We start from the raw sequence: 23,640 nt of genomic DNA on the forward strand, positions 1-23,640 counted from the left end.
TAAGAGCTTTTCCAGTATTCTGCCACCAGGATGAAAATCACATTGTTCCTCTTGTATCCAAGGATCGACTAATGGATGGACTCTTCTATCCTCACCCCGGCATAGACTTTACCAGGGAGGCTGAGGAGTGTGATCCCCCTATAGTTGGAGCACACTTAACACTTGACTTCCTCTGTGACCTCACCCCCGGTGATGGACGAGTCGTCCCCTTTGTCCCCAGACTCTGCTTCTTTGGAAGACTAACAGTGGGATTAAGGAGGTCCTGGAAGTATTCCTTCCACCGCCCAACAATATCCTCAGTCGAAGTCAGCAGCGCTGCACCTAATAGTGCAGGTGCAGCGCTGCTGACTTCAACTGAGGATATTGTTGGGCGGTGGAAGGAATACTTCCAGGACCTCCTTAATCCCACTACAGTGCAGGTAGAGCACCGCTTTCCCCTCCTGAGTCGCCTGATGGTTTGCCTGGATCTCTTCGAGGCAATCTGAAAGTCATTTGCGGCATGGCCTCTCCGAACTCCTCCCACGCCCAAGTTTTTGCTTCTGCAAATGCCTGAGCCGCATTCGCTGTTGGTACCTATTGGCTGCCTCAGAAGTCCCACAGGCTAACCAAACCCGAGGGGACTTCTTCAACCTGATGCTTTCTTTCACCTCCGGTGTCCACTATCTGGTTCAGGGGTTAACACCATGACATTGCACCAACCACAGGCACTAACACCCTTGCCGCTGCAGTTTAGTGGAGCGACTTCAGCAATTCAAGGTTCAAGGTTCTTTATAGGGATGGGTACCGGTGTCCGGTGCCATGATGGCACCGGTTCTGACATAAACGGTAGTAACCAGACCGAAAAGCAGCGCACATTTCGGTGCTTTATTTCGGTGCTTTTTTTTCCTGAGCTGTGATACACTTCTAGCCAATCATTTTACGTTTCCGAGGATAGTAGGCGGGGCCAGGTACGTACGTTCTGTTAGAGCAGAGCTACAGATTAAAAATGTCCAAGGCGAAGCGGTCAAAAGTCTGGCTGTACTTCACAGCAAAATATGCAAACTCAGCAGCCTGCAACAAGTGCTTTAAGCTGATACTGTGATACTGTCAAAGGAGGTAACACCAAGAATCCGATTAAACAGCTGGCGACGCATAGCGTTTTTTTTAAAAGCCGAGAAATGCGCCGTATTTGATAGCTTGCTGCGAGACCTCACACCGTGCACGTCGGGTGGGTTGCCAGTTATCGGACCCGGAGCAACATCCCCCAAAAACCCGAAGAATAGAGTCCTGGCCCCTAGCCCTGCCAGTGTAGCAGAAATGATGACGGATGATGATGCAGCAGCAGCCGTTCTTCTCTGCGTGAGTAGCTTAATGTTGTTCGTGTGTAATTTACGTTGAGTAGGCTAACCACGTTATTACATTAATGCATGTAAGGTGAACTAGCAAACATCATCATAGCTACATGCGGCTGTCTTCTTGTTTGATGGCAGATACTCCCTTCACCCTGGCCAAAAAGGCTAAAATGACCAAAGAAAAAGTGGAAACAGTTAAACATGAGAGGGTTTAAGTTTGTGTTTTTTCCATTGTTTAAGCACTGCTTCCAGCCAAGAGTGATACCATATATGCCACATAGCTGCAGAAAAGGCACACATTGTTATCTTTTTACAAAAAAAAAACAGCTGAACATGAGAGGTTTTTGGACAAAGTTTGTGTTCTCCATTCTTTAAGCACCGGTTCGAGCACCGTTTAAGCACCGGCACCGTTTCAAAAGTACCGATTTGGCACCGGTATCGGATAAAACCTAAACGATACCCATCCCTAGTTCTTTATTTGTCACATGCATAGTTATACAAGTATAACACACAGTGAAATGTAGCCTGACACGCTCCTCGACATGTGCAAAAATTGGGGGGGGGTAGAGGAAGAACATTATATATATATATATATATAGTATATACACTGGGTGAATGTGCAGTAGTAGCAGCAAGCAGGTGAATTCTGTACATTAATATGAATAGACATCTGACTATTTTACAGGATAGACAATATAAACATATTTAAAATTAAAGGAATTGAAATGTACATTGTGCCTTGGTTTAGTGTCTGGAAGAGTCCTGTCTCAGTCAATTATAGATGATGTGAGAGGGCGGGTGTGTGTGTTTAGGGCACGGATGGCTTGGGGATAGAAGCTCCTCTTGAGTCTCTCTGTCCTTGCCCGGAAGATGCGGAACCTTCTACCAGATTGCAGAAGTTGGAACAGTTTGTTGCCAGGATGGGACGGGTCCTTCAGTATCTGCGCTGCTCTAGTCCGGCATCTCCTGGTGTAGGTGTCCTGAAGCGGGGGGAGAGCAATCCTGCAGCAGCGTTCTGCTGTACGGATCACTCTCTGGAGAGCTTGAGGTCCTGAACATGGTCCATTCGGACTCCATGTTCCCAGTCTCCCCCAGAATGCTGTAAAAGGTCTGCTGGAAGTGGCAGTTGAAGTACTTGCAGACTAGGTGTCCCCAGTGCAGCCTCACTTTACATTTAAGCGCCCCAGATATGTTCAGCATCTTCGCCTGACACCTGATCGAACTTACTACCAAGTGATGATCAGTTGACAGCTCAACACCTCTCTTCACCTGAGTATCCAGAACATGAGTCCACAGACCCGATGATACGATTACATAATCAATCATCGACCTGTGTTCTAGGAATCCTGGTGCCACGTGCACATATGGACACACTTGTGTTTGAACATGGTGTTTGTTATAGACAAACTGTGGTTTGCACATGGGTTTTTGAATCACTCTTTGTCTGGTCCCTTACCCAGGTTGGGTGCAGGTTATTCCCCCAACAAAAATTATATGCTAACTGATCAACAAGAAAGATAATTCAAAACTATAATTCAGTTGAAAATCGGTTGAACCTCTAACAGAATCACATAATGAGTTTCATCAGCCTGCACCTGTGCTTAACCCCCATCCTACCAACTGGGTAGGACGCAGCCCTCAGAGGTATAATTTTCTGTCATAACTTATAAGTGATTTCTTGTTTGTTTTTTTAAGCATTTCATTTTCTATGACTTTATCAATCAATTTGTTCTTAATTATGCCACATCATTGTTTCCACTTTGAAAGGTGCTTTTTTAAAAAAAATAGAAATGACCTCAGTCAAAAGCACCCAAACTATGCAGGTGTAATAAACTTAATAATTAATTCAGTTACTGTCTGCCATGAATCCTACGTATCACACGGTATAAAGAGAGGTATACTGTACTATGTCATTTTAAAAAATAACAACTCAGAGGCCATCATGGCATTCATGATCTGGATGAGAAACTTTAAAGACTGGAAGTTATCAGAACATTGCAGATGTCGCCAAATCTACCTGAGACTGACTGAAGCTCTGGTCATGTTACACATGAAAAGGAGAGCTGATGTTGCAACCTTCCAAGCCCTAGTCCAGTCACTGAGGAAAACTTACTAATGTGACTCTCAAATGTTTGACTGGAAAATCTACTTGAAAAGGGATTTAGTTTAGTACGGAAACACCGAAAGGAAGGTAGCAACTGTTTGCTCTTCCTATTACATGCCAGCATTCCCTGAGCAAAGCATGAGGAAAACTGCGTGCTATAACTGCTTACAGTGTGTTTTTAACTGTAATTGTTTTTGGTCATTTCCAGCACAATCATGGTGAGAGTTGATTCACATTGCATTGTTGGTCTCTGCAAGGGTTGTAACTGATTCTGATTGATGCAGGAAACACTGGCAGGATTAGATCTTTGGCCTCATTGGTTTTGTGCTTACTTCCAATATTTTATACTGGGGTGAAATTACTCTAATTGGGTTCATATATAAATACAACACAAATAACGTTTGATTAAATTTAATGAAAACTAGGTGATATCAGAATCAAATGATGGTAAACAAGCTGTGAATAACATGGAGTATATTTGGGATAAAAGCTGCAAGTTGCATTAAAGAAAAGTATTGATTTTTTTTTCCAAAATATGCAATTTAATTGCAACTTTGCAAACATAATAAAAGTCTTCTTTTTAGATGAGATTAAATAATGACTATTAATTCATTGACTATAAATATGGGTTGCTAATATTATTATTAATATTATTATTATGCTATTATATTTATTTCTTGCAGTAAATTATTCTCAGGGTGCCCACTGACCCCAATCACCACTGGATGTATGTTAAATATGGCAGAAGGTTGAGCGTTAATAGGCTGTCTACAAACTATATCTTCTATTTCTTTATAGATGCAGCAGTCACTTGTTTTCGTGAATGAAAATAGTCTGTATAACAAACAACAATTTGATATACACATGCACACTCTCGTGTAGGGACAGAGGGTCTACTTACTGTGTGTTGATTACCAGTCTGTCCCACTGTCCTTTGATGTCATCTTCTGATGGCTGCTCTGTTATATAAAGGCCATCAAATTCCAGCTTCCTAGCGACCTCCTTTTCACGTTTAAAGATCACCAGTGGCACCTATATAATGCACACAATAAGTGGAGAAATGCAGATGTCAATGGGTTCTAGACTTAAGACTAACTGTAAATGATTGAAACTCTTAACTCTTAGTAACTGTCCTTATATTGAAATACATGTCAGTTTGTCCAGTTTCACATTTCTACACAGAGATTTGACCATAATTAAAACTTCAGACAGATTTAAAGTGAACTGATGGTAAATAATGTGTCCTGTTCTCCTACAGGTTGACTGTTTTACATACTGTATTTCAGATTTACAGGACAGACTTGATTGTAATGAAGCAGTCCTTCTGAATAAATCTCTGATGGCACACAGGATTCCTTTATTTCAAACATACCGATTCATCTAAAGCTGCCTCATGCCATTTTGTTTCCAAAAAGATGCACAGGTGTAAAGCCTGAGTACTTGCTCTATTAGTTTAGTAAGTATGTTACTACTACTATGTTAACTTGCTCAAGAGGTCTGCTCATTTGTGATTTAATAATTTGCATTGATAGAATTGGTAGAATGGATTGACCTTTATTGAAATGACCAGACTACATCTTTGTCCATAAATTTAATGTAGATTACCCGTAGACCTTTCCAATGCTTTGTTGTGTGGCATTGCACAAATTTGACCGACTGGCGTAAGATTTAATAACAAACTCTGTGGTTGTTAATGGCAAATACTACATTGCGGATTCTAACATTTTGCACTAATTTCTGTTGTATGTCACAGTGAATATCCTACCTTAAGACAGTAGTATCCAATGATGCAGAAGAAGGAGATGACCGTGTGCAGGACAGCAAGGATCCGTAACATGGGCTCCATGTAGCCACTGCTCTCTTCCAGGACAAAACGAACGGTGACAGGCTTCTGGGGCATGCTGGTCTGATCCATCACCTCTTCCTTTGCATCCACAGTTGCCCCACCTAGTGGATCCCACTGAATGCTGCTCTCTGAATGGCTGGTGTGCACAACTTCCCTCTCCTCAGTCACTGATGAGGATGTAGAAACCTGGAAGGGAAAATTTTAGTCTAGTTATGTAAGCAAATAAAACAATAAGAAAACAAAGTAAAATAACATCAGTATCAGCTATTAGTCCAAAATTTAGTTTTAATTTTTATGACTGATTTGTTCTGAACCCCAACTTCAGGCTCTATAGCAGGGGTGGGCAACTCCAGACCTCGAGGGCCAGTGTCCTGCAGGTTTTAGATGTGTCCTTGGATCCATTACAGCTGATTTAAATGGCTAAATGACCTCCTCAGCATGTCTTGAAGCTCTCCAGAGGCCTGGTAATGAACTAATCCTTTGATTCAGGTGTGCTGACCCACCGTGACATCTAAAACCTGCAGGACACCGGCCCTCGAGGCCTGGAGTTGCCCACCCCGGCTCTATACTAAAGATTCTAAACCAAGCTATAAACACAGCAAAGACTGAGTCTGAGTCTTCTGAAGCAACATACAATGTAGTACTGGCATCCTAATTATTAACAGAATATTAAATGATTTGTGATTTGCATTTGCACAAGTTTGTACCAGTTTTGTCCTTATTCGTAATCTAGCACAGCAATGAAACTTTTTTTCCTAACCCTTGGATTTCCCTTGAAAAGGCTGGAGCCTACACGTCGCTCTCGCTCTGCAGGCCTACTTGTTGTTCCTAGAGTATTTTAAAGTAGAATGGGAGGCAGCCTTCAGTTTTCAGGCCCCTCTTCTGTGGAACCAGCTTCCAGCTTGGATTCAGGAGACAGACACTATCTCTACTTTTAAGATTAGGCTTGAAACTTTCCTTTTTGCTAAAGCATATAGTTAGGGCTGGACCAGGTGACCCTGAATCCTCCCTTAGTTATGCTGCAATAGACGTAGGCTGCCGGGGATTCCCATGATGCATTGAGTTTTTCCTTTCCAGTCACCTTTCTCACTCACTATGTATTAACAGACCTCTCTGCATTGAATCATATCTGTTATTAACCTCTGTCTCTCTTCCACAGCATGTCTTTATCCTGTCTTCCTTCTCTCACCCCAACCAATCGCAGCAGATGGCCGCCCCTCCCTGAGCCTGGTTCTGCTGGAGGTTTCTTCCTGTTAAAAGGGAGTTTTTCCTTCCCACTGTTGCCAACGTGCTTGCTCATAGGGGGTCATATGATTGTTGGGTTTTTCTCTGTATCTATGAAGCGCCTTGAGGTGACTTTTGTTGTGATTTGGCGCTATATAAATAAAATTGAATTGAATTGAATTCATAGGGAAAGAGGCAGGGTACACCTTGGACAGTTCACCAGTCTATCACAGAGCTACCACATATAGAGCGACAACCATTCGCACTCACATTCACATGTGTGTGCAATTCAGAATCATCAGTTAGCCTAACCCCAATAACAAGAACCATTAAATCCCAAACTGCTAGCTGGCACACTCCATCTCACTGCCTTTTTATTCGCCATGTCGATGTAACAAAATCACTTTGAAGAGTGAAACTGGTTGCAGACCTGGTCTCTTCTTTAAAGAATTCACTGCAGAGGCAATGAGTTGGTAAGTTCATTGTAAATGGTTACAATGATTTTGTTCTTCCCATGGTTTCCAACCACTGTTTTCCCTACTGAGACTGCAGGATAAACAACAACAAACAACTTTCTCATTTTACTCAGCGCAAATAGAAGATCACTCATTAATGAGAAGTACAATGAGTGTATTAGTGCTCTTTAAAACATGCACTCACTCCTACTCTAACTCAGGCAAGCGTAAGACTTTCCACTGCAAAGGCCCATAAAACAAAAAAATTTTCAAGTGTCCACAAGCAGTAAAATCCCTTGTATCATGTGCCTTCAATAATTGCACTGTTTAATTTGAAACCATTGCATGCAGCACCACACTCTGTAGAAGAAGATGTGCAGAATGTAATCACAAGAACATCCTTGGTACTGTTACCTTATAGAACAGAAGGATAAAGTTTATTGCAAAGGCAACAAACAGAGCCAACATCCTCATGTTGTAAAAGTTTCTGGCGAAGTAGTTCTGTAGGAGAAACCAAAAGATGAGCAAAAAAAGTGTTTTTTAAAGCTATGGATTGAGATGTTGTATAATAATAATAATAATAATGATAAGAAGAAGACAAAGAAAAAGAATAAGCTGTCCATACCAGCAGTTTCCTCTGGTAGGCAATGATCTTCTTTAAGAAAGCTGACTCCTGAACATCAGGTTCGTCAGACTTTGAGGTGTGATGCCTCCTCATTTTTGGTTTCATCGTCTCATTCTTTGACTGTTTCTCTTGTTTCTCTACATCATCACTTCTGAAAACATAAGCCAACACACAGATATTTTTAAAATGACATTACTGTTTCACTGTGGTTTTATTCGTTTACTGTCTTTTTAGGTTTTTGGAGTTTAAAATGAATGGACTAATGCTTGTTATACACTATAAAGCAGCGGTCCCCAATCTTTTTTGCGCCACGGACCGGTTTATGTCCGACAATATTTTCACGGATCGGCCTTTAAGGTGTCGCGGATAAATCCTGTACCGGTACCAAAAAAACAAGAAAATTTATTCATAGCACACGGGAAAAGCCCCAGGAAAACTGAGTTAATGATAAAAAAAAATAACGATAAAAACCCTGAAAACTGTAAATTTAACACCCGAGTCTCAACTCTCGCGGCCCGGTACCAAACGATTCACGGACCAGTACCGGTCCGTGGCCAGGAGGTTGGGGACCACTGCTATAAAGCATTCTTTAATGCTGTTCGATGTGATTATTTCACCAAAAAAAAACACCATCAGGTCCTAAATGTATTAGTGAAAATGCACGCATGCATTTATGCAATTCAAACATCCAGTTCCAAAAATATGTTTACGTACTCAGATGTTTTTTGAGGTTCACATTTACTCTCTAGTTTTGATTCCATCTCCTCTGAGGCAGAGCTCTTTGACTGAAACAGAAAAATGAACAGTTAGACAAATATCCACAGCCACATTTGGTCACTTTTGTGGCTGATGACATGCTTGTACTGTTACTGTTGTAAAACGTCAGTATTTCTATGTTGAAATGGGCAGAATTTAGTCAGAGGAGTCAGTGAAGTTGTGCAACATCTGAATCAAAATCTTAAGACATTCGATCATTTGATCAAAGCTCACGGACACATTAGCTGATTGTGAAATTTTTATCTTTTACCATTCAAAATCAGCAGCTGTGAGAGCTGTGATCAATTTTAAACAGCTCAAGATAAACCTCCATGAAAGGGAGCAGTAAAGTTTCCACCATGTGGAAGTTAACATTTCAGTGGCTATCAAACTAGCTAAAAGCACATGTTTCTGAGCGGATGGAGAAAGTAGAACAGAAATATGTAAAGTCGACAGACTTTAACCATTTTTCCAGAAATTGGAGTGTCCAACTGTAAATCTGGGAGATTCCAATTGCATATGTTAGAGTCATCTATGTATAAAATGAAAATGTATTTGTTGATGATTGTTTAAACATGTTGTTTCACCATGTCCCAAACACCAAATACGAGGGCTGAGGTCCCAAATATCCTGTTTATTAGATCTGCCCCTCTGCATCATAGAAAATGTAATACATGGTTGTCTACCATAGGTTATCACTGTAATCTCTGCCAGAAATCAGTTGGCAAAGGCCAATACTAAACTTACAAAGCAGTTTATTTATTTTAATAAAAGATATGGGAGATTGACAGCTGACTGCAGGGATGCTGAGACACCGATGCCTGGGTATTCAGACTTGTTAAACACTGGTATATCATAGAGCAGTGAAATCCTTTCATTGGAATATTCAAAGGTAGAAATAAAGATGTAGTCCAATTAATCCTGGACTCTGATATATGTCACCAAAACCTTTAAAAGAAACAATACTCACGGCTGAGGGGTAAAAAGCAAAGAAAGGAGAAAAGAAAAAAGTGGAGGGGAAAAAGCAGAGCCTCTCACTTGTGTCATGAAAGAAAGTAAGAAAGAAAGAAATCACCTGATGTCTCCATCTGACTTCAGGTTGGGGTGCTGTGGATGGAGTTGGAAGGGGAACCGGGGAGTTGAGAAGTTCAGTAAAGCTGGCGTTGGGGTTATGGGGGGTGATTTTGTACTGGCCCCCTTCCCTTCTTAAGTCCAGACCAAAAATGTCTGACAGCAGCTCTGTCTCACTGGTATTGACTGTCAGGTCAGCCAAGTCTTCCCCGGTGGAGCTGTGATCAGATCTTTTCTCCCTGTTCTCCCCCTCACCGCGTACCTCGTCCTGAGTAGGGTCTGGCATATTGGCCAACAGCTCTGACACCTAGAGGCAGAGGCATTTTAGCTATTAGCAAACAGCTGTTACTTTATCTAGACTGTTCTTTATTTTGTTATTTAAAAAAAAATCTATAATAACCTTTATGGTCTTGGCCCCCTCCACCAGGTTTTCTCCAATGAAAGTGTTGTAGAAGATTCTGCAAAATCCTCGAGCCACATTGAATGCCACATGGAGGAGGCCCAACAACACCGACCAGTAGGTGGAGACCAGGGTGGTTACCATGTCCTTCACAGTCATGTTCTTTATCTTCTTCATTTGCTTCTTTAAGCTCTTCATGGACAGTACCTGAAACCAAAGCAAAGTTACTGGTGAACTGTGTGTTCAGTAGTATTACTGTAGACATTGTCAAGAAAGGTGAGACTGAAAGAAACTGAAGTCCCCGTGGCTTATCTCTTATTACATCTGAGAGACGGTAAACGGTCTTAGCACCAAATTTACATGTGATTTTGCTGATAGTTAATCATGCTTAATGGCTTAATATTGATCAGAATATAATCAAGTTTAACCAATACAATGAATCAGAAGATATAATCAATCTACTAACAGATTTTGCATGAAGTGGCTAGTCCAAAGATGGAAGCTGTGTGTGCATGTATGTATGTAAGAAGGAGGGAGGGGGAAGTGAATGAAACTCTAACAAGACAATGATATTAGAAAATGTATGATATTGATATGGCATTAGTAAAAAAAAAAAAAAGTAAAAGCAAAGTAATTGAAGCTATGGCTTGGCTAATTTGGGTTGAAAGTGAACATTCAGTAAATGTATAGATGTCACGGTTCTGGCTCATTTTCACCCAGCATTTTGAGTTTCTTATGTTTTGGTTTATTTTTGCATTATAGATTATTTTTTGATTCTCTTGTGCTTTATTGATTATTATTAGAATTCTATGTTTCAGTTTATTCTGGTTAAGGCTTAGTTCTTAGGTTTTGTTTTGGTGTCCTCGTTTTTCCTGCAGGTGTAGTTCAGAGTCTAGTCTGCGTCTTTGTGTTGCCATTTCCTGTTTTATTGTGAAGGTCCACGTCTTATGTCAGTGTGTCTAGCTACGCTCCCCCTGTCTCGTTAGCCCTAATCTCTCCCAGCTGTCTCTCCCTCTTGTTTTCCATTCCCTGATTACTCCCCTGTGTATATAAGCCTTGTGTTTGCCTTTGCTCTCTGTCGTGTTGTACCCTCAGATTGTGCCTGTGTGTTTCTGTTCTCAGTGTTCATTGTTCAGTTCATGTTTTGTTTCGTCGCCAGCAGAAAAGCTGAGGTTTACAGCTGCAATTCAGTCTCTGAGTCCTGCGTTTGGATCCTCATCACACAGAGCCCTGACAGTAGATAACTATTTTAACAATACAAACGTACGACAATATATAGTATTTCTACTTAAAATTATGTTTCTGTCTCATTGTATGTTTCGTGGTGAGCTTATCTGACTGTGTGGGAGACATCTTTTCCATCCAGTGTCACACATCTTTAGAGGATCTGCCATTTGCTGAATTCAGGGTTTAAATATATATATATGTATCTAAGAGTTTTCAAATTGGAATCAAGTTTCTTATCTCTGTTCTTTTGAAAACAGAAAGCATTACTTTCAAAACTGTTCAAATACTATTTTAGAATATTCCAAAATACACCCAGAGTGAGCTGTTAGCTAGGCTCAGTGTGTAACTCACCTTTATTAGCAGCATGATGTTATATCGAAGTGCTAGCAGTGCCATGTAGACAGTGGTGACAGAAAAGAACCCCACATCGGGGTTCTCCTCATCTGGCTTCTCGCGCTCGCTCTCCTCTTTTATCGCCAAGCGCTCACCAGCGTCAGACATCTGAGCCGCCAGCTGCATTTCAAATATGGTGTCCTCACAGAAATTCACAAACAGCTCCATCTTCTCTTTCTCCCCTCCTTCATTCACCACATCAAAGATGAACTGACGCTTGGATTCCTTTACCTAGGATAAAAACACAAACTTTGGCATTGGTAGTGACATACTACACTAAAAGGACAAATGTCATAGTTTCTGATTTATTCGCTGTATTTACCTGAGGTTTTTCCCACTGTGTACGACTGGACTCGCTGATCTCAAAGTAGACCCTCTCGATCCGCTTTGCACTTCCCATAATCTCGATACGGCCTAGGTATGGTTGGAAGTAATTGAGGACACTTTCTGCCAACTCCAGGAAAGTCTGCAGCCGGGTGTCATGAGGCATGTGCTCTGACAGGTTGGTCAGCAAAACTGCTACGTTGAAGCCAATGTCCTGTGAATTTGAAAATCAATTTTTCATGGGATTTTTCAGTTTTGAATGAAACACTTCTATCCATATCTTCTCTATTATGCAGTAATTTCTGGGTAAATATGAAGTGCTTCTCTGTAATTTGCTGAATCTCAACCAGGAGCATTTGTAAATTTGTACTTGTACTCCACCTTAAATGTAATAGCTGACCAAATATACCAGGATTGGATTGAGAGTGTGCAACACAGAAAACAAGCAAATGAAGCAAAACCAACTTAAAGATGCTAACAAATAATGACTAAACAAGAAAAAGGAAAATGGAAACAGAAGATACTGAGTGAAGCCAACTTATTGGCGATCGTGGCTCAAGAGTTGGCAGTTTGTCTTGTAACCGGAAGGTTGCCGGTTTGAGCCCCAGCTCGGACAGTCTCGGTCGTTGTGTCCTTGGGCAAGACACTTCACCTACCGCCTACTGGTGGTGGTCAGAGGGGCCGATGGCGCAATATGGCAGCCTCGCTTCTGTCAGTCTGCCCCAGGGCAGCTGTGGCTACAACTGAGCTTGCCTCCACCAGTGTGTGAATGTGAGAGTGAATGAATAGTGGAATTGTAAAGCACTTTGAGGGCCCGAAAAACACTATATAAATGCAATCCATTATTATTATTATTATTATTATTATTATTATTATTATTATTATTATTATTATTATTATATTGGAGATTATGTATAATGTATCGGAATTTCAGGAGCGGGACCATGCCCCCAAACACGCTCCTTCCGGTTGTCATCTATATAGGTTCCCCCAGTTCTGCAAACCGTTTACGTGCCCTCCCTCCTTGTTCTCAATTCTTTAACTTCTTCACTTCTATTTAGTACATGGGGATCTGCCAGGCCCGGGAGCCGTCGCCAGTCCCCTTCGAGGCCTTCCCCAAACCACAGCTCAATTCATGTCCAAGCATTCACCTTTACCTACTAAAACGCTGTCAAACCTAAACTGAAGATGTGGGCCCGGCTAGTGAAAAAAGACTACTTGGGCAGGCTGCCCAGTTCTTTTAACTGACTGCCCAATAATATTTTGAAAAACTAGATGTATTAAAAAGGGTGTTTGTTTCAAAACAAGAGCTATAAAATGATCAGTTACACTCTCATCTTGATTTTAAATATCCTCAACTCCAAAGTATGGGAAGACAAAAAGAAAAAACAAACAGAAAATTCAATAAAAGTCCTGAGTCCTGGTGAGAACTCTCAAAAATGTAATCAGTTTGTGTTTTTTGATTACTTACCTTGGCTGGCTCATGAAAGCGCTCCACAAACTCTTCATAGTCAAGAAGTTCATTCTCATCAGTTTCAGCACATGACAGCAGGTACTCCGTCTCTGACTGGGTGTAGTGTTTATGGCTCTCCATGGCTTTATGAAAGTCCCTCTTGGAGATGACACCTGTTAGGTCAAACACAAATCTATAAACTTGGAAATCTTCCTGGATTCAAATGATGTAATTCCACAACAACTTATAGAAAAATAAATTACATGGACTGGCTTCCACCTCTCAGTCTTTGAATTCAGGTGTTTTCTGTCACATTGTCACAGTGTATAAAATCAAGCACCTTGGCATGCAGTCTGGCTTTACAAACAATACTGAAAGAATGGGTCATTCTAAAGAATTACCTGAATTTGAGCATGGTAATGCAATTGAATACCACCATTTTGACAAATCAGTATCTGAAATTTCTTCCCATGCTTGATTGCGTGATCGGCTGTAAGTGGTAATAATGTAAAGTGGAAGCCACAGCAAGTCAGCCACAAAGTGACAGTTGCTGTGACATAAAGTTGCAGAGCAGGGATCACCGAGTGCTGAGGTGTGAGGAATCAATAACTGATTCAAGCTACAGAGTTTTAAACCTCCTCTGACACAGTTCTTTTGTCCACATGTTTTCAGAGCCTTGCCTTTTCCGTCAGGGTCATATTCCTTGAACCCATCTGAGGAGGTCAGGTCCTTCAGTTTGAGGAACATGTCGAAGAACTTAAGGATCATCTCTACATTGTTGGAGGACTCAACCAACATATCCACCATCTGCTTTCCAATGGTCCCATTCACCACATTACCTGGCAGGACAAAACAGCACATTTGCAACCTAAGAATACACTAAGACCACCACACATTTGTGGTTTCTTCACTCTGTTCCCTAAGATCACTGTGGTAGAACTAAAAAAGAAAGAAAAGAAAAAAACAACAACACAGAACTAGTTACCTTGTTTTTTGTGGCAACATACAGAAGAAATTCAATTTCACAAAGAAGACAAGCTTCACAGAGATGTTCAGTGTATTTATTCACAAAGTACTGTAGCAAAATGTAACTTGTAATGCCCTTAACGGCAATGTTCCCTCACTTAAACTAGTTTTGGGAGGACGATCATTTTGTAGAAAATGTTGTAGAACTGCACTTCTGCAACACCGTGACACCGCTAACCTCTGAGACACCTGAGATAATGAATTTCAATACCCAAACCTGTATTTCTATGATTTCTTTCATGATGATTTGTTAAAGCAAACCTACCCTCTAACATAGACAGCAGCATAACCACCATGTCTTTCTGCAGATCCATCAGTTCCTTCAGTAACTCGATCTGACTGGAGTCCTGAGGCAAAATAAATTAAAATAACATAAAATGTTTAAAGAATTCAGCAGCCACATGTGCTCATGATGTGTTAAAAAGTAACAAAGAGTGTGATGGAATGACAGTGGTCAGTCAAAAGTCTAACATGAAGTGCTAAGATGAATATGTTTCCTGTCTTTGGCCCCAAATTTTGGTACACTTCACCATGATTCAACTCAGCAGGCACTATACATATCAATTTAATGCTTTTGTGCTGTTGGGTGAATTTGGTCAGTAAAGCTATTTTGGCAAAGTGCAACTTTTTTAAAAACTTACTTAGTGAAATGAATAATTCTTCTTCTTTTAAAATGGTAACATATATCTTGTTATAAACTCCTCCACATATAAATGGGTTCTGCAATGATGATCATCCATTGTACTGAAGATATAGTTGTAATTATTTATAAGCAATTTGATATAAAGCACATTTAGATGTTTAGATTAGGCATGTAGAGCTAAAGCTATGGGGCTGGCATGAAAAAACACGGACACCTGAGATAAGAAAGGAAATAGCTGAAAGAGCTAAGAGAGCTCTGGTTATGGATCTCAGTCTACGCTAATAAGGAACCAACATACCAGCAAAACTACCAGCCTTGAAGTTCCAGGAAAACATGTTCTAAAACTAAAGGGAGACATAATTTATTCTGATTTTTAAGAGTTCTTAACTGAAAGAACAGATGACCCTAAACTTGTGACTGACTGGTAGACTTCGTTCAGATATAATGCCTATCACATTAGACTCACATCACTGGCCAATAATACCCTGAAGCACAGATATTGGTAGTGTCTCGTGATTTTTTTGAGAATCAGAGATATTTATGAGTGATATTTGTTTTTTGTAGAATATAATGAAAATGATTATTGGGAAAAACAATCCACAAGTTGCCAACTGTGTTATGTCTAGTGGCATTGATCATTATCTCAGAGCCTGAGTCTGCAGACACCCATCACTAAATTTACGTACCTGAGACAATTTCATCTGCATGTGAGCAAAAACATGTAGAAAGCCAACCACAGCATCCCACAGTCGACTATGGGCTAAACTCTGCTGGTTGCCGGTGCATGGACCCTAGAAAAGCATTAATAAGTGTGAATGTATTTTACAGATACAACCTCAGAAAATGACTCAAATGAAGCTTTTTCACGAAATGAATGTGACTTTAAAACTGTCCATTTTATTGGACATAATATTACAGATCACTGGCTCCCATTACTGCCCCAATGCTGGGAAGATCATTGCAGGTTTATCAGTCTGCTTGTTTTCCAATTTTTTACTTCTAATTAAGCAACAGCTGTCACTACAGTAAAAAACAAAAATAAAAACAAACTATAAACTCTATGACTTAGTACCTATAACATGACTGTATAGTAGTGATTTAAAGTGGACATGAATGACTACGTGTATGCATTTAATTGTTTTAAATGTATTTGTTTAAATGGGACTGTGCATATTAAGATGAACATATGAATGTAAATATGAATTAGCCAAAAGGCCATTTTTCAGAAGTACTTCTGAAGTCTGTGACAATGATGGAAGGAAAAGGGCCAATTAGCAAAACAGTTTCTATATGAGTTTTTTTTATAAACTTCCATATCGGCCTTTGTCTGTGTAAAAATAACAGAATTATCTGCATACAGCTGGGTATTGATGTTATGACAGACATTGGGTTAGTAATTAAAATGTAAAGAAAATAAAAGTGGTCTAAGTATGGAGCCTTGAGGTACTCCAGCTTTAAAACCAAGGTAAAGTGATCCCCTTTGGCTGCTTTATCGTTTTAATGTTTCTGAGGTATGAGTTTTGTCACTAATTAGCTAACAGAAACGGAGATAAGCCTATTAGCATTAAACCAACCAAGTGACGTCATGTTTTGTACTGGCACAAGATGGCGCTAAACAGGCTCTAAACACTTATTTCTTAAATCCAGCAAGAAAAACATTAAATGTATGACAATTTTTGACCATCACTGAAATTAGCCTTTATACATGTAATGTTTCATGTTCATTTTAACACTGATGACTGTATTGTATGCCCTTACCTGGATGTACTCAGTGAGGGTATTGAAAACCTGCTTGGCCACATTTATTGCCTTGGAGAAATTCCGCTGGCCCTGCTCATCAATCACATCTTTCCCAGAATAATACCAGTAGAAATCACTGATGGACTCCTGGAGGAGAATGAAGCAGGAGGATAAGAAGAAACATGAGAAGGCTATTTTGGTTTTGATTTGTGGCAAAGTAGTAGCAGTAGTATTCAAAAGAGAAATAAAAGGAAATCATAATAATAATATTGATTAAAACATTTTTAGCTAAATAAACTATGTTATAGTTTTACCAATTACACTGAACTCACAAGAGTCAATAACTTGTTTGCAGTATGTTATCAGCTGAGCTGCTATCTAAGCACAAGTTATAAAAGTCATTTATTGGCATTAACCCTCATAACATATCATCAAAACAGCTACCAAAATATTGTTTACCTCTACAACATGTATTTTTTTGTAATGACCATTTACACCATCTAAACATTCTTTCTCAAAATCAGATGAACTCACTGAACCTTAAAGAAAGACCTTCCAATTCAATGAAATGGAGACGCAGACACATTCACAGTTTGCTGTATTTCAAAAGCTTTACCCGTCTTTCTGTGACTTTAGCTGTGTGGTTCAGTTCTATGGCAGTGAGTGCAGAAAGTGTGCTGATGAGATGGATCGTTACTGCATTTTGCCTTTGCAGGCCAGAGTGAGGGTGTTGTTCTTTAGGAAAGTGGTCAGTATTCCCTCTTTTTTATTTTAGTCTAAACTGTATGAGAAATATTTGTCAGTAGTGGGTAAAAGAAGCTGACCTGAACTCTTAGAAGGTAGTCAACAGTGGAGATAATGATGTTAACGGTTGTGTTGTTTCCCGTTTGAGTCCTCAAGTAGTTCTGAAAGTCTGAAATAAGATACCATAAAATTCTGCGTGGAATGTGTTCAACTGAATAAATACAGTATGTCTCACAGTTCAAATCTATGTCATACTTTGCTCCATGCTATGTCTTAGAAATCACAGTTGGTTCTACTACAAGTCCATCCATAATAACCAGCAGTAATTCACATATATAAAATCACATTAAGCATTAAGGTATCTACTATTCTTTAAAAACATGGTTCAACCCATTAACGATCTAGCCATAAACAGTGAAAATGTTTTTGTGAGAGTACTGGTAAATTTTCACAAATTAAAATGTTTAGCCATTTTCCTGTGAAATTCACTGTAGAGAACTTATGCACACCTGAGTTGTGTCCTTCACAGAGCAGCTGCAGGAAGCGGAAAAGGTCACAAGTAAACTCATCATCCTGCATGACCTTCTCACCTGGCCAGAGAAAAGAAACACACACACACACGCACACACCGCACACGCCCATATACAGGTTACACACATGTACATACGGACACACATTTTCACAAGCACATACAGAGGTATGCACAAATGTACACACAATAACACAGGCATGATCAAGCACATACATAAATGCACACACACATTCATATAAACAGACACACGTACGCAGAAAAAAGTCACACCAGAGGAAACAAAAGCAGACAACATATAGGAAAGGGAGAGACACACAAGAAGATGGAGAATGAAGTATTAAAAGAGGAGGCGGTAATATTGTTGTGTTTTCTTTCAGTTAGTGAAGAATGTATGGCCATGGAAAACACACACACACACACACACACACACACACACACACACACACACACACACTTTTGGATGAGCAGTAGGCAGTGACAACAGTTCATGGTGGGCTGGTCCCTACACTGCAGCATTTTAGAGTCAGGACTGGATTTCAGCTCTTTGGTTGGTTACTGCTTTCTGTTGTAGTAATAAAATGGCATAGCTGAGGCCGACTGCTCTGTCTGGGTGAGAATGCTGCTTTGAACGATGGAATGGGAAAGAAAAAGAAGGAATATGCAACACTTTACAGTGACTTAATACATCACTATCATGACATTACAAGAATACATCCATACAATAAGAAAACACACTGAGCTGAGCTGAGAGAGAGAAAATGTATACATCTGAAACCAGGGCACTACTTTTGTAGTGCAGATACATACAGTTACAAGTATTCGCCCCCTTCCCAATTTCTTAATTTTTTGCATATTTGTTCAACTTAAAAGTTTCAGATCAAACAAATTCTAATATTCGACAAAATAAAAATAACCCAAGTAAACATGTTACGGGGGGAAAAAGCTATCCAAACCACCAGGCCTCATGTAAGAAAGTGGCACAACCTTATAACTGGTTGGCAGCAAGAACTGCAATCATGTATTTGTGATGAATAGCGATCATTCTTGCACATCCCTGTGGCCTGTTTTTCTTTCCAAAATTATTTTAATTCAGCCACACTGCAGGGTTTGTGAGCACGAACAGGCTGTTTAAGGCCATGCCAAAGCATCTAAATCTAACTTAAGTCTTGACAGTGGAGGCCGCTCCAACAGCTTTATTTTTGTTTTTGAGTCATTCAGAGGTGGACCTTCTGGTGTCATCCTGCATAACCTGAGTGCACTTGATCTTCGAGAAATGAACTGATGGCCAGACAGCAGAGAGCACAACTCATGTTTTCATCAATTACATCAAGACATCCAGGTCCCAGGTACCATCAAACTACCAGCACAATGTTTGGCTGTTTGTATAATCTTCTTTTCATGAAATACTATGTTAATTTTATGCCAGATGTAATGCCACTCAAATTTGACAAAAATGTTGCTTTTTTCACATTGGAACTCTCCCATGGTTGCTGTTTTTGCCCAGTCACTTTCATTTTTTTAGATTGTGGCATGATATTATATACTTTGTGAGATCTTTTAGTCTACTTCACTTTGTCACATAGGTTCTAATAATCACATAGGTGATTATTTGATTGCACAGGTCTGACAGTAATCAGATAAACTAAACTCAGCCTTCCCAAAAATGTGATTGATAATAGTTAATTCGTGATTTAACAAGGGCAGGTGTGGACAGCTTGATAAATGAAAGATAATTTAAAAACTGTGTATTGTTAGAAAACTAGACCTCTTTTAAGAGATAGACCTATGGCATCAATTTGAAAATCCTAGGTGACCTTTCCCGAGTTATGGTGTTGACTAGATTTCAGAAAACCTGACCTCTGATCACCTGATCTCCGTTCACCAAGATACAAACTTGTCTGAGATTTTTAGTAAATGCATTCATGGTGTCAATTTAAAATTCCTACATTCCCTCATTCTCAAGTTATCCTGTTCACACACCTGAGTGCCCAGTAGGGTGAGGACAATATTCCATTAACCTTTTTACCACTGCGGGGTAAAAACTGTTTGATGATCTGAAACATAAAGTATGACAAATATACAAAAAAAACTACAAAATCGGGACTCTGGATAATACTTGTTAAAGGGCACGGTAGATCAGTTCCACCAAAATTTCAGAACGTTTGTTTTATTTATCACACTTAAAGAGTAAAAATCGTTCTTATAAAATATAACACGTGCTAGAAAAGAGTAATAATGGAATGCAAACATTTTTACAACAATGCCACTTTAGTATTTAGCAGTTTGATGAATAGTCATGGTTTTTTTTTTGTTTCCTTTTTTTAAAACACAAAGAACATAATACATGATAACTATGTTACATTCCCTTTTTGTAATTGTTGCTCTGTAGCTTTCGTTTTATCTGGTGTTACGAATCCAACTCACTCATTCTTTACAGCAGTGTGCTACTGACTCTCCCTATTATCTCAAATTTAAGGGATAGGTTATCCTTCAGCTCAAGTCAAGACAGTGAAAAACAAAGCCTTTGCTCTACAACACGGTCGGTCAATTTTTAGTTAAATGAAGTAAAATATGGTTCAATTTATTTTATGCTGACTGACAAAGAAAGTGTGCAATACTGATTATCCATTGTTCATCCATCCATCCATTCGCTTCCGCTTATCCTTTTCAGGGTCGCGGGGGGCGCTGGAGCCTATCCCAGCTGTCATAGGGCGAGAGGCGGGGTACACCCTGGACAGGTCGCCAGTCTGTCGCAGGGCCAACACACAGAGACAGACAACCATTCGCACTCACATTCATTCGCACATTCACACCTAGTGACAATTTGGATTATCCAATTAACCTATCCCCACAAGCTGCACGTCTTTGGACAGTGGGAGGAAGCCGGAGTACCCGGAGGGAACCCACGCAAACACGGGGAGAACATGCAAACTCCACACAGAAAGACCCCGGCCTGATGGTGGAATTGAACTCAGGACCTTCTTGCTGTGCTCTCTCTCAGAGCAAAACTATAATGTAGGAGACCGGGAGTTGTTAGCCATGAAACCTGGGAGATTAACGAGACCATCCAGCAGGCTCTGCAAGATGAGCCTGATCTGGGGTCTGGTCCCCTGGGTCGCATGTATGTCCCCTCGGCAGTTCGGGCTGCGGTTCTGAGATGGGTCCACCCTGCTAAGTTCTCAGCAGTTCCCTGGGGTGTTGTAGAACCATCTTGGTAATAAAACGCCATTTTGGTGGAGGACCTTAGAAAAGGATGTAAAGGAGTATGTTGCTGCCTGCTCCACCTGTGCCCACAGCAAAACCTCGACACAGCAGGCCTCCTCAAACCCTTAACTTTACCCTCATGTCCCTGGTCTCACATAGCATTAGAATTTGTCACCGGTTTACTGGCCTCATCTGGGAAATCAGTAATCCTCTCTATCATTGACAGATTCTCCAAGTCAGCTCACTTCGTGGCCCTGGAAAAACTCCCCTCAGCTGCTGAGACAGCCCAGCTCATGGTAGACCATGTATTCAGGCTCCATGGAATCCTGTCCGAGATCACTTCTGACTGGGGGCCGCAGTTTGTGTCTCAGGTATGGAATTCATTCTGCACAGCCCTTGGAGCCCGTGTAAACCTAAGTTCCAGACATCACCAACGGCCACCAACGGCCAGACTGAACATTTAAATTAAGAACTGGAATCTGTTGTGTCGCCACTCACAAACCCGGCTGCCTTCTCCCCTGGGTGGAGTATGCAAACAATGCACATATTTCCTCCTCTACTGGTCTGTCACCTTTTGAGGTATCCCTTGGCTATCAACCACCCCTGTTTCCTGAGGATGAGGCAGACCTCGCCTGTGCCCTCCGTGCAACACCACTTAAGACGCTGCTGCAACATCTGTCGTAGAATGAGGGAAATGTTACAGAAAGCAGTTGCCCACCAGCGGTACTACGCGGCCCTCCGCACACCGGCACCCAGGTACACACCTGGACAAAAGGTATGGCTTTCCACCAGGGACGTACCTCTCAGGTCTGTGACTGGCAAGCTTGTACCCCGTTTCGTTGGACCCTATGAGGTAGACATAGTCATCCCTCCATCCACACTCAAACTGAAACTTCCTGCTGCCATAAAGATCCGTCCTACCTTCCACTTTTCCTGAGTAAAGCCAGTGCTCACGAGTCCGTTGTGCTCTCCGGCCGACCCCCCTCTATCCACCCAGCTTGTTGAGGGTCATCCGGCCTGTACAGTCCGAAGGATCCTGGACGTCCGCTGGCATGGTCAGTTGCGACAGTACCTGGTGAATTGGGAGGGGCATGGCCCTGAAGAGCACGCCTGGGTCCCCAGGTCTTTCATTCTTGTCAGCTCTCTTGTTTCTGATTGTTACAGGTTGTGTCGAGGCTAACCAGCTGCTGGGAGGCATTCCTTGAAGGGGGGGTGCTGTCATTGACCGTGTGAGCAGCTGGGTGTGGCTGGTGTGGATCCCTGCCTCCTGTAACCACCTTAGGGCGGGCCTACCATCCTCTCACCTGGGCAGTGCACCTGCGATTAATCCTGGACAGTCAATTGAGGGTATTTATGGCCAACTTCACTACCACCTCGCCACCAGTTCATCAACTCACCCAAGTTAGTAACAGGCTCTAATGCTAAGCTCAAGATCCAAGATCCTTATACATTTACCTTGTTGTCTTTTCTCCTAGCTCAACTCACCTGCTATACTACGACATCATCACTTCGGTTTACCTGCTAGACTCTGGACACAAACCCATCCACTCGGATCTCTGCCTTCCTCCTTAGCCTCAGCCTCATCCTGGCCAAGTAAGCCACTCCATTCCAGCAATAACTATAGCTCCAGGACCAACCCATGCACCCACTAATTCCTTTCCTCTCTCTCTCCCTCTAATACACTCCGTGAGCACCACTTCAGTCTCCGTTTAAGTAACGTGTCTCCGGCTGCTGTGCTAGGATCACCTGCCCTGTACTGTATTATGTGTTAAGGCAAGGTTCTTGGTTTTGTTCCTCCACTAGTGTTCCCCCCATCAAGCCCTATATTATATAACAGGCCACGTCAAGTTCCTATGTTTGTCTCTCCTTGTTTTCCTTGGCCTTTGTAAGTAAAACCACTACTTTAGTTCAACTATCCTGCTTCCGCACTTCGTCCCGCACTTGGGTCCAGTTTTGTACAGGCCTCCGGCCCCCTTGACAATCCCATCCTCTTCTTTCTGCAACACCTCAGCTGGGAGGTCTTGGTCTCTGATCCTTGGTTGTTAACCACACTCTCCAAAGGATACATTCTCCAATTAAGGTAATGGCCCTCAAAGTTGAATGGAGTTTGTCACAGATTCTCTGAAGGCTCAGGCTCTGAGGCAGTAAGTCATATCACATCTGGAGAAAATCACTTCCTTATTCCTAAAACATGGACACCTACACCATTTTAAAATAGTTTGCATTGACATGCATTACATGCACCATTATGGTTACATTCTTGCTTCTGCAGACGAGAGGCATGTGAATTCTTACATTATTGGACAGCTGGTTTATATTTGCCCCAGTTCAGGAGCAGGCATACTCAAACACAACAGCTCTTCTTGTATAGTTGTATTGTATAGTTTTCAAATTTCAAGGCAGGAGTACATTAGTGTTGCACTTGTTGCAAATAAGGACAATCTCAGCCTCCTTCCTCATTTAGTGAGAGGTAGAATGTAGAATTCAGTGTGCCCCTTCAGCCAGGGGCATAATTTCCAAGGGGGTTAGACTCCCCCCCCCC

The 23,640-nt window shown here is 41.2% G+C and overlaps 1 protein-coding gene across 1 annotated transcript in view; it reads right to left on the bottom strand.

Moving 5' to 3' along the window:
* Positions 1 to 23,640, bottom strand: part of ryr2a (ryanodine receptor 2a (cardiac)) — a gene marked incomplete in the record, with an annotated part of 281,993 nt that overhangs the window by 33,510 nt on the left and 224,843 nt on the right. Inside the window, 16 exon segments of the mRNA XM_014340412.2 lie at positions 4,337 to 4,467; positions 5,201 to 5,467; positions 7,375 to 7,461; positions 7,586 to 7,736; positions 8,300 to 8,370; positions 9,417 to 9,719; positions 9,813 to 10,019; positions 11,391 to 11,663; positions 11,755 to 11,970; positions 13,228 to 13,382; positions 13,890 to 14,048; positions 14,501 to 14,582; positions 15,565 to 15,669; positions 16,637 to 16,765; positions 17,443 to 17,531; positions 17,872 to 17,952. Of these exon segments, the coding sequence (XP_014195898.1) occupies positions 4,337 to 4,467; positions 5,201 to 5,467; positions 7,375 to 7,461; positions 7,586 to 7,736; positions 8,300 to 8,370; positions 9,417 to 9,719; positions 9,813 to 10,019; positions 11,391 to 11,663; positions 11,755 to 11,970; positions 13,228 to 13,382; positions 13,890 to 14,048; positions 14,501 to 14,582; positions 15,565 to 15,669; positions 16,637 to 16,765; positions 17,443 to 17,531; positions 17,872 to 17,952 (2,506 nt within the window).

This window comes from Haplochromis burtoni, unplaced genomic scaffold (assembly GCF_018398535.1).
Source record: "Haplochromis burtoni strain Fernald_Lab_line unplaced genomic scaffold, NCSU_Asbu1 Contig_367, whole genome shotgun sequence".
Taxonomy (NCBI): domain Eukaryota; kingdom Metazoa; phylum Chordata; class Actinopteri; order Cichliformes; family Cichlidae; genus Haplochromis; species Haplochromis burtoni.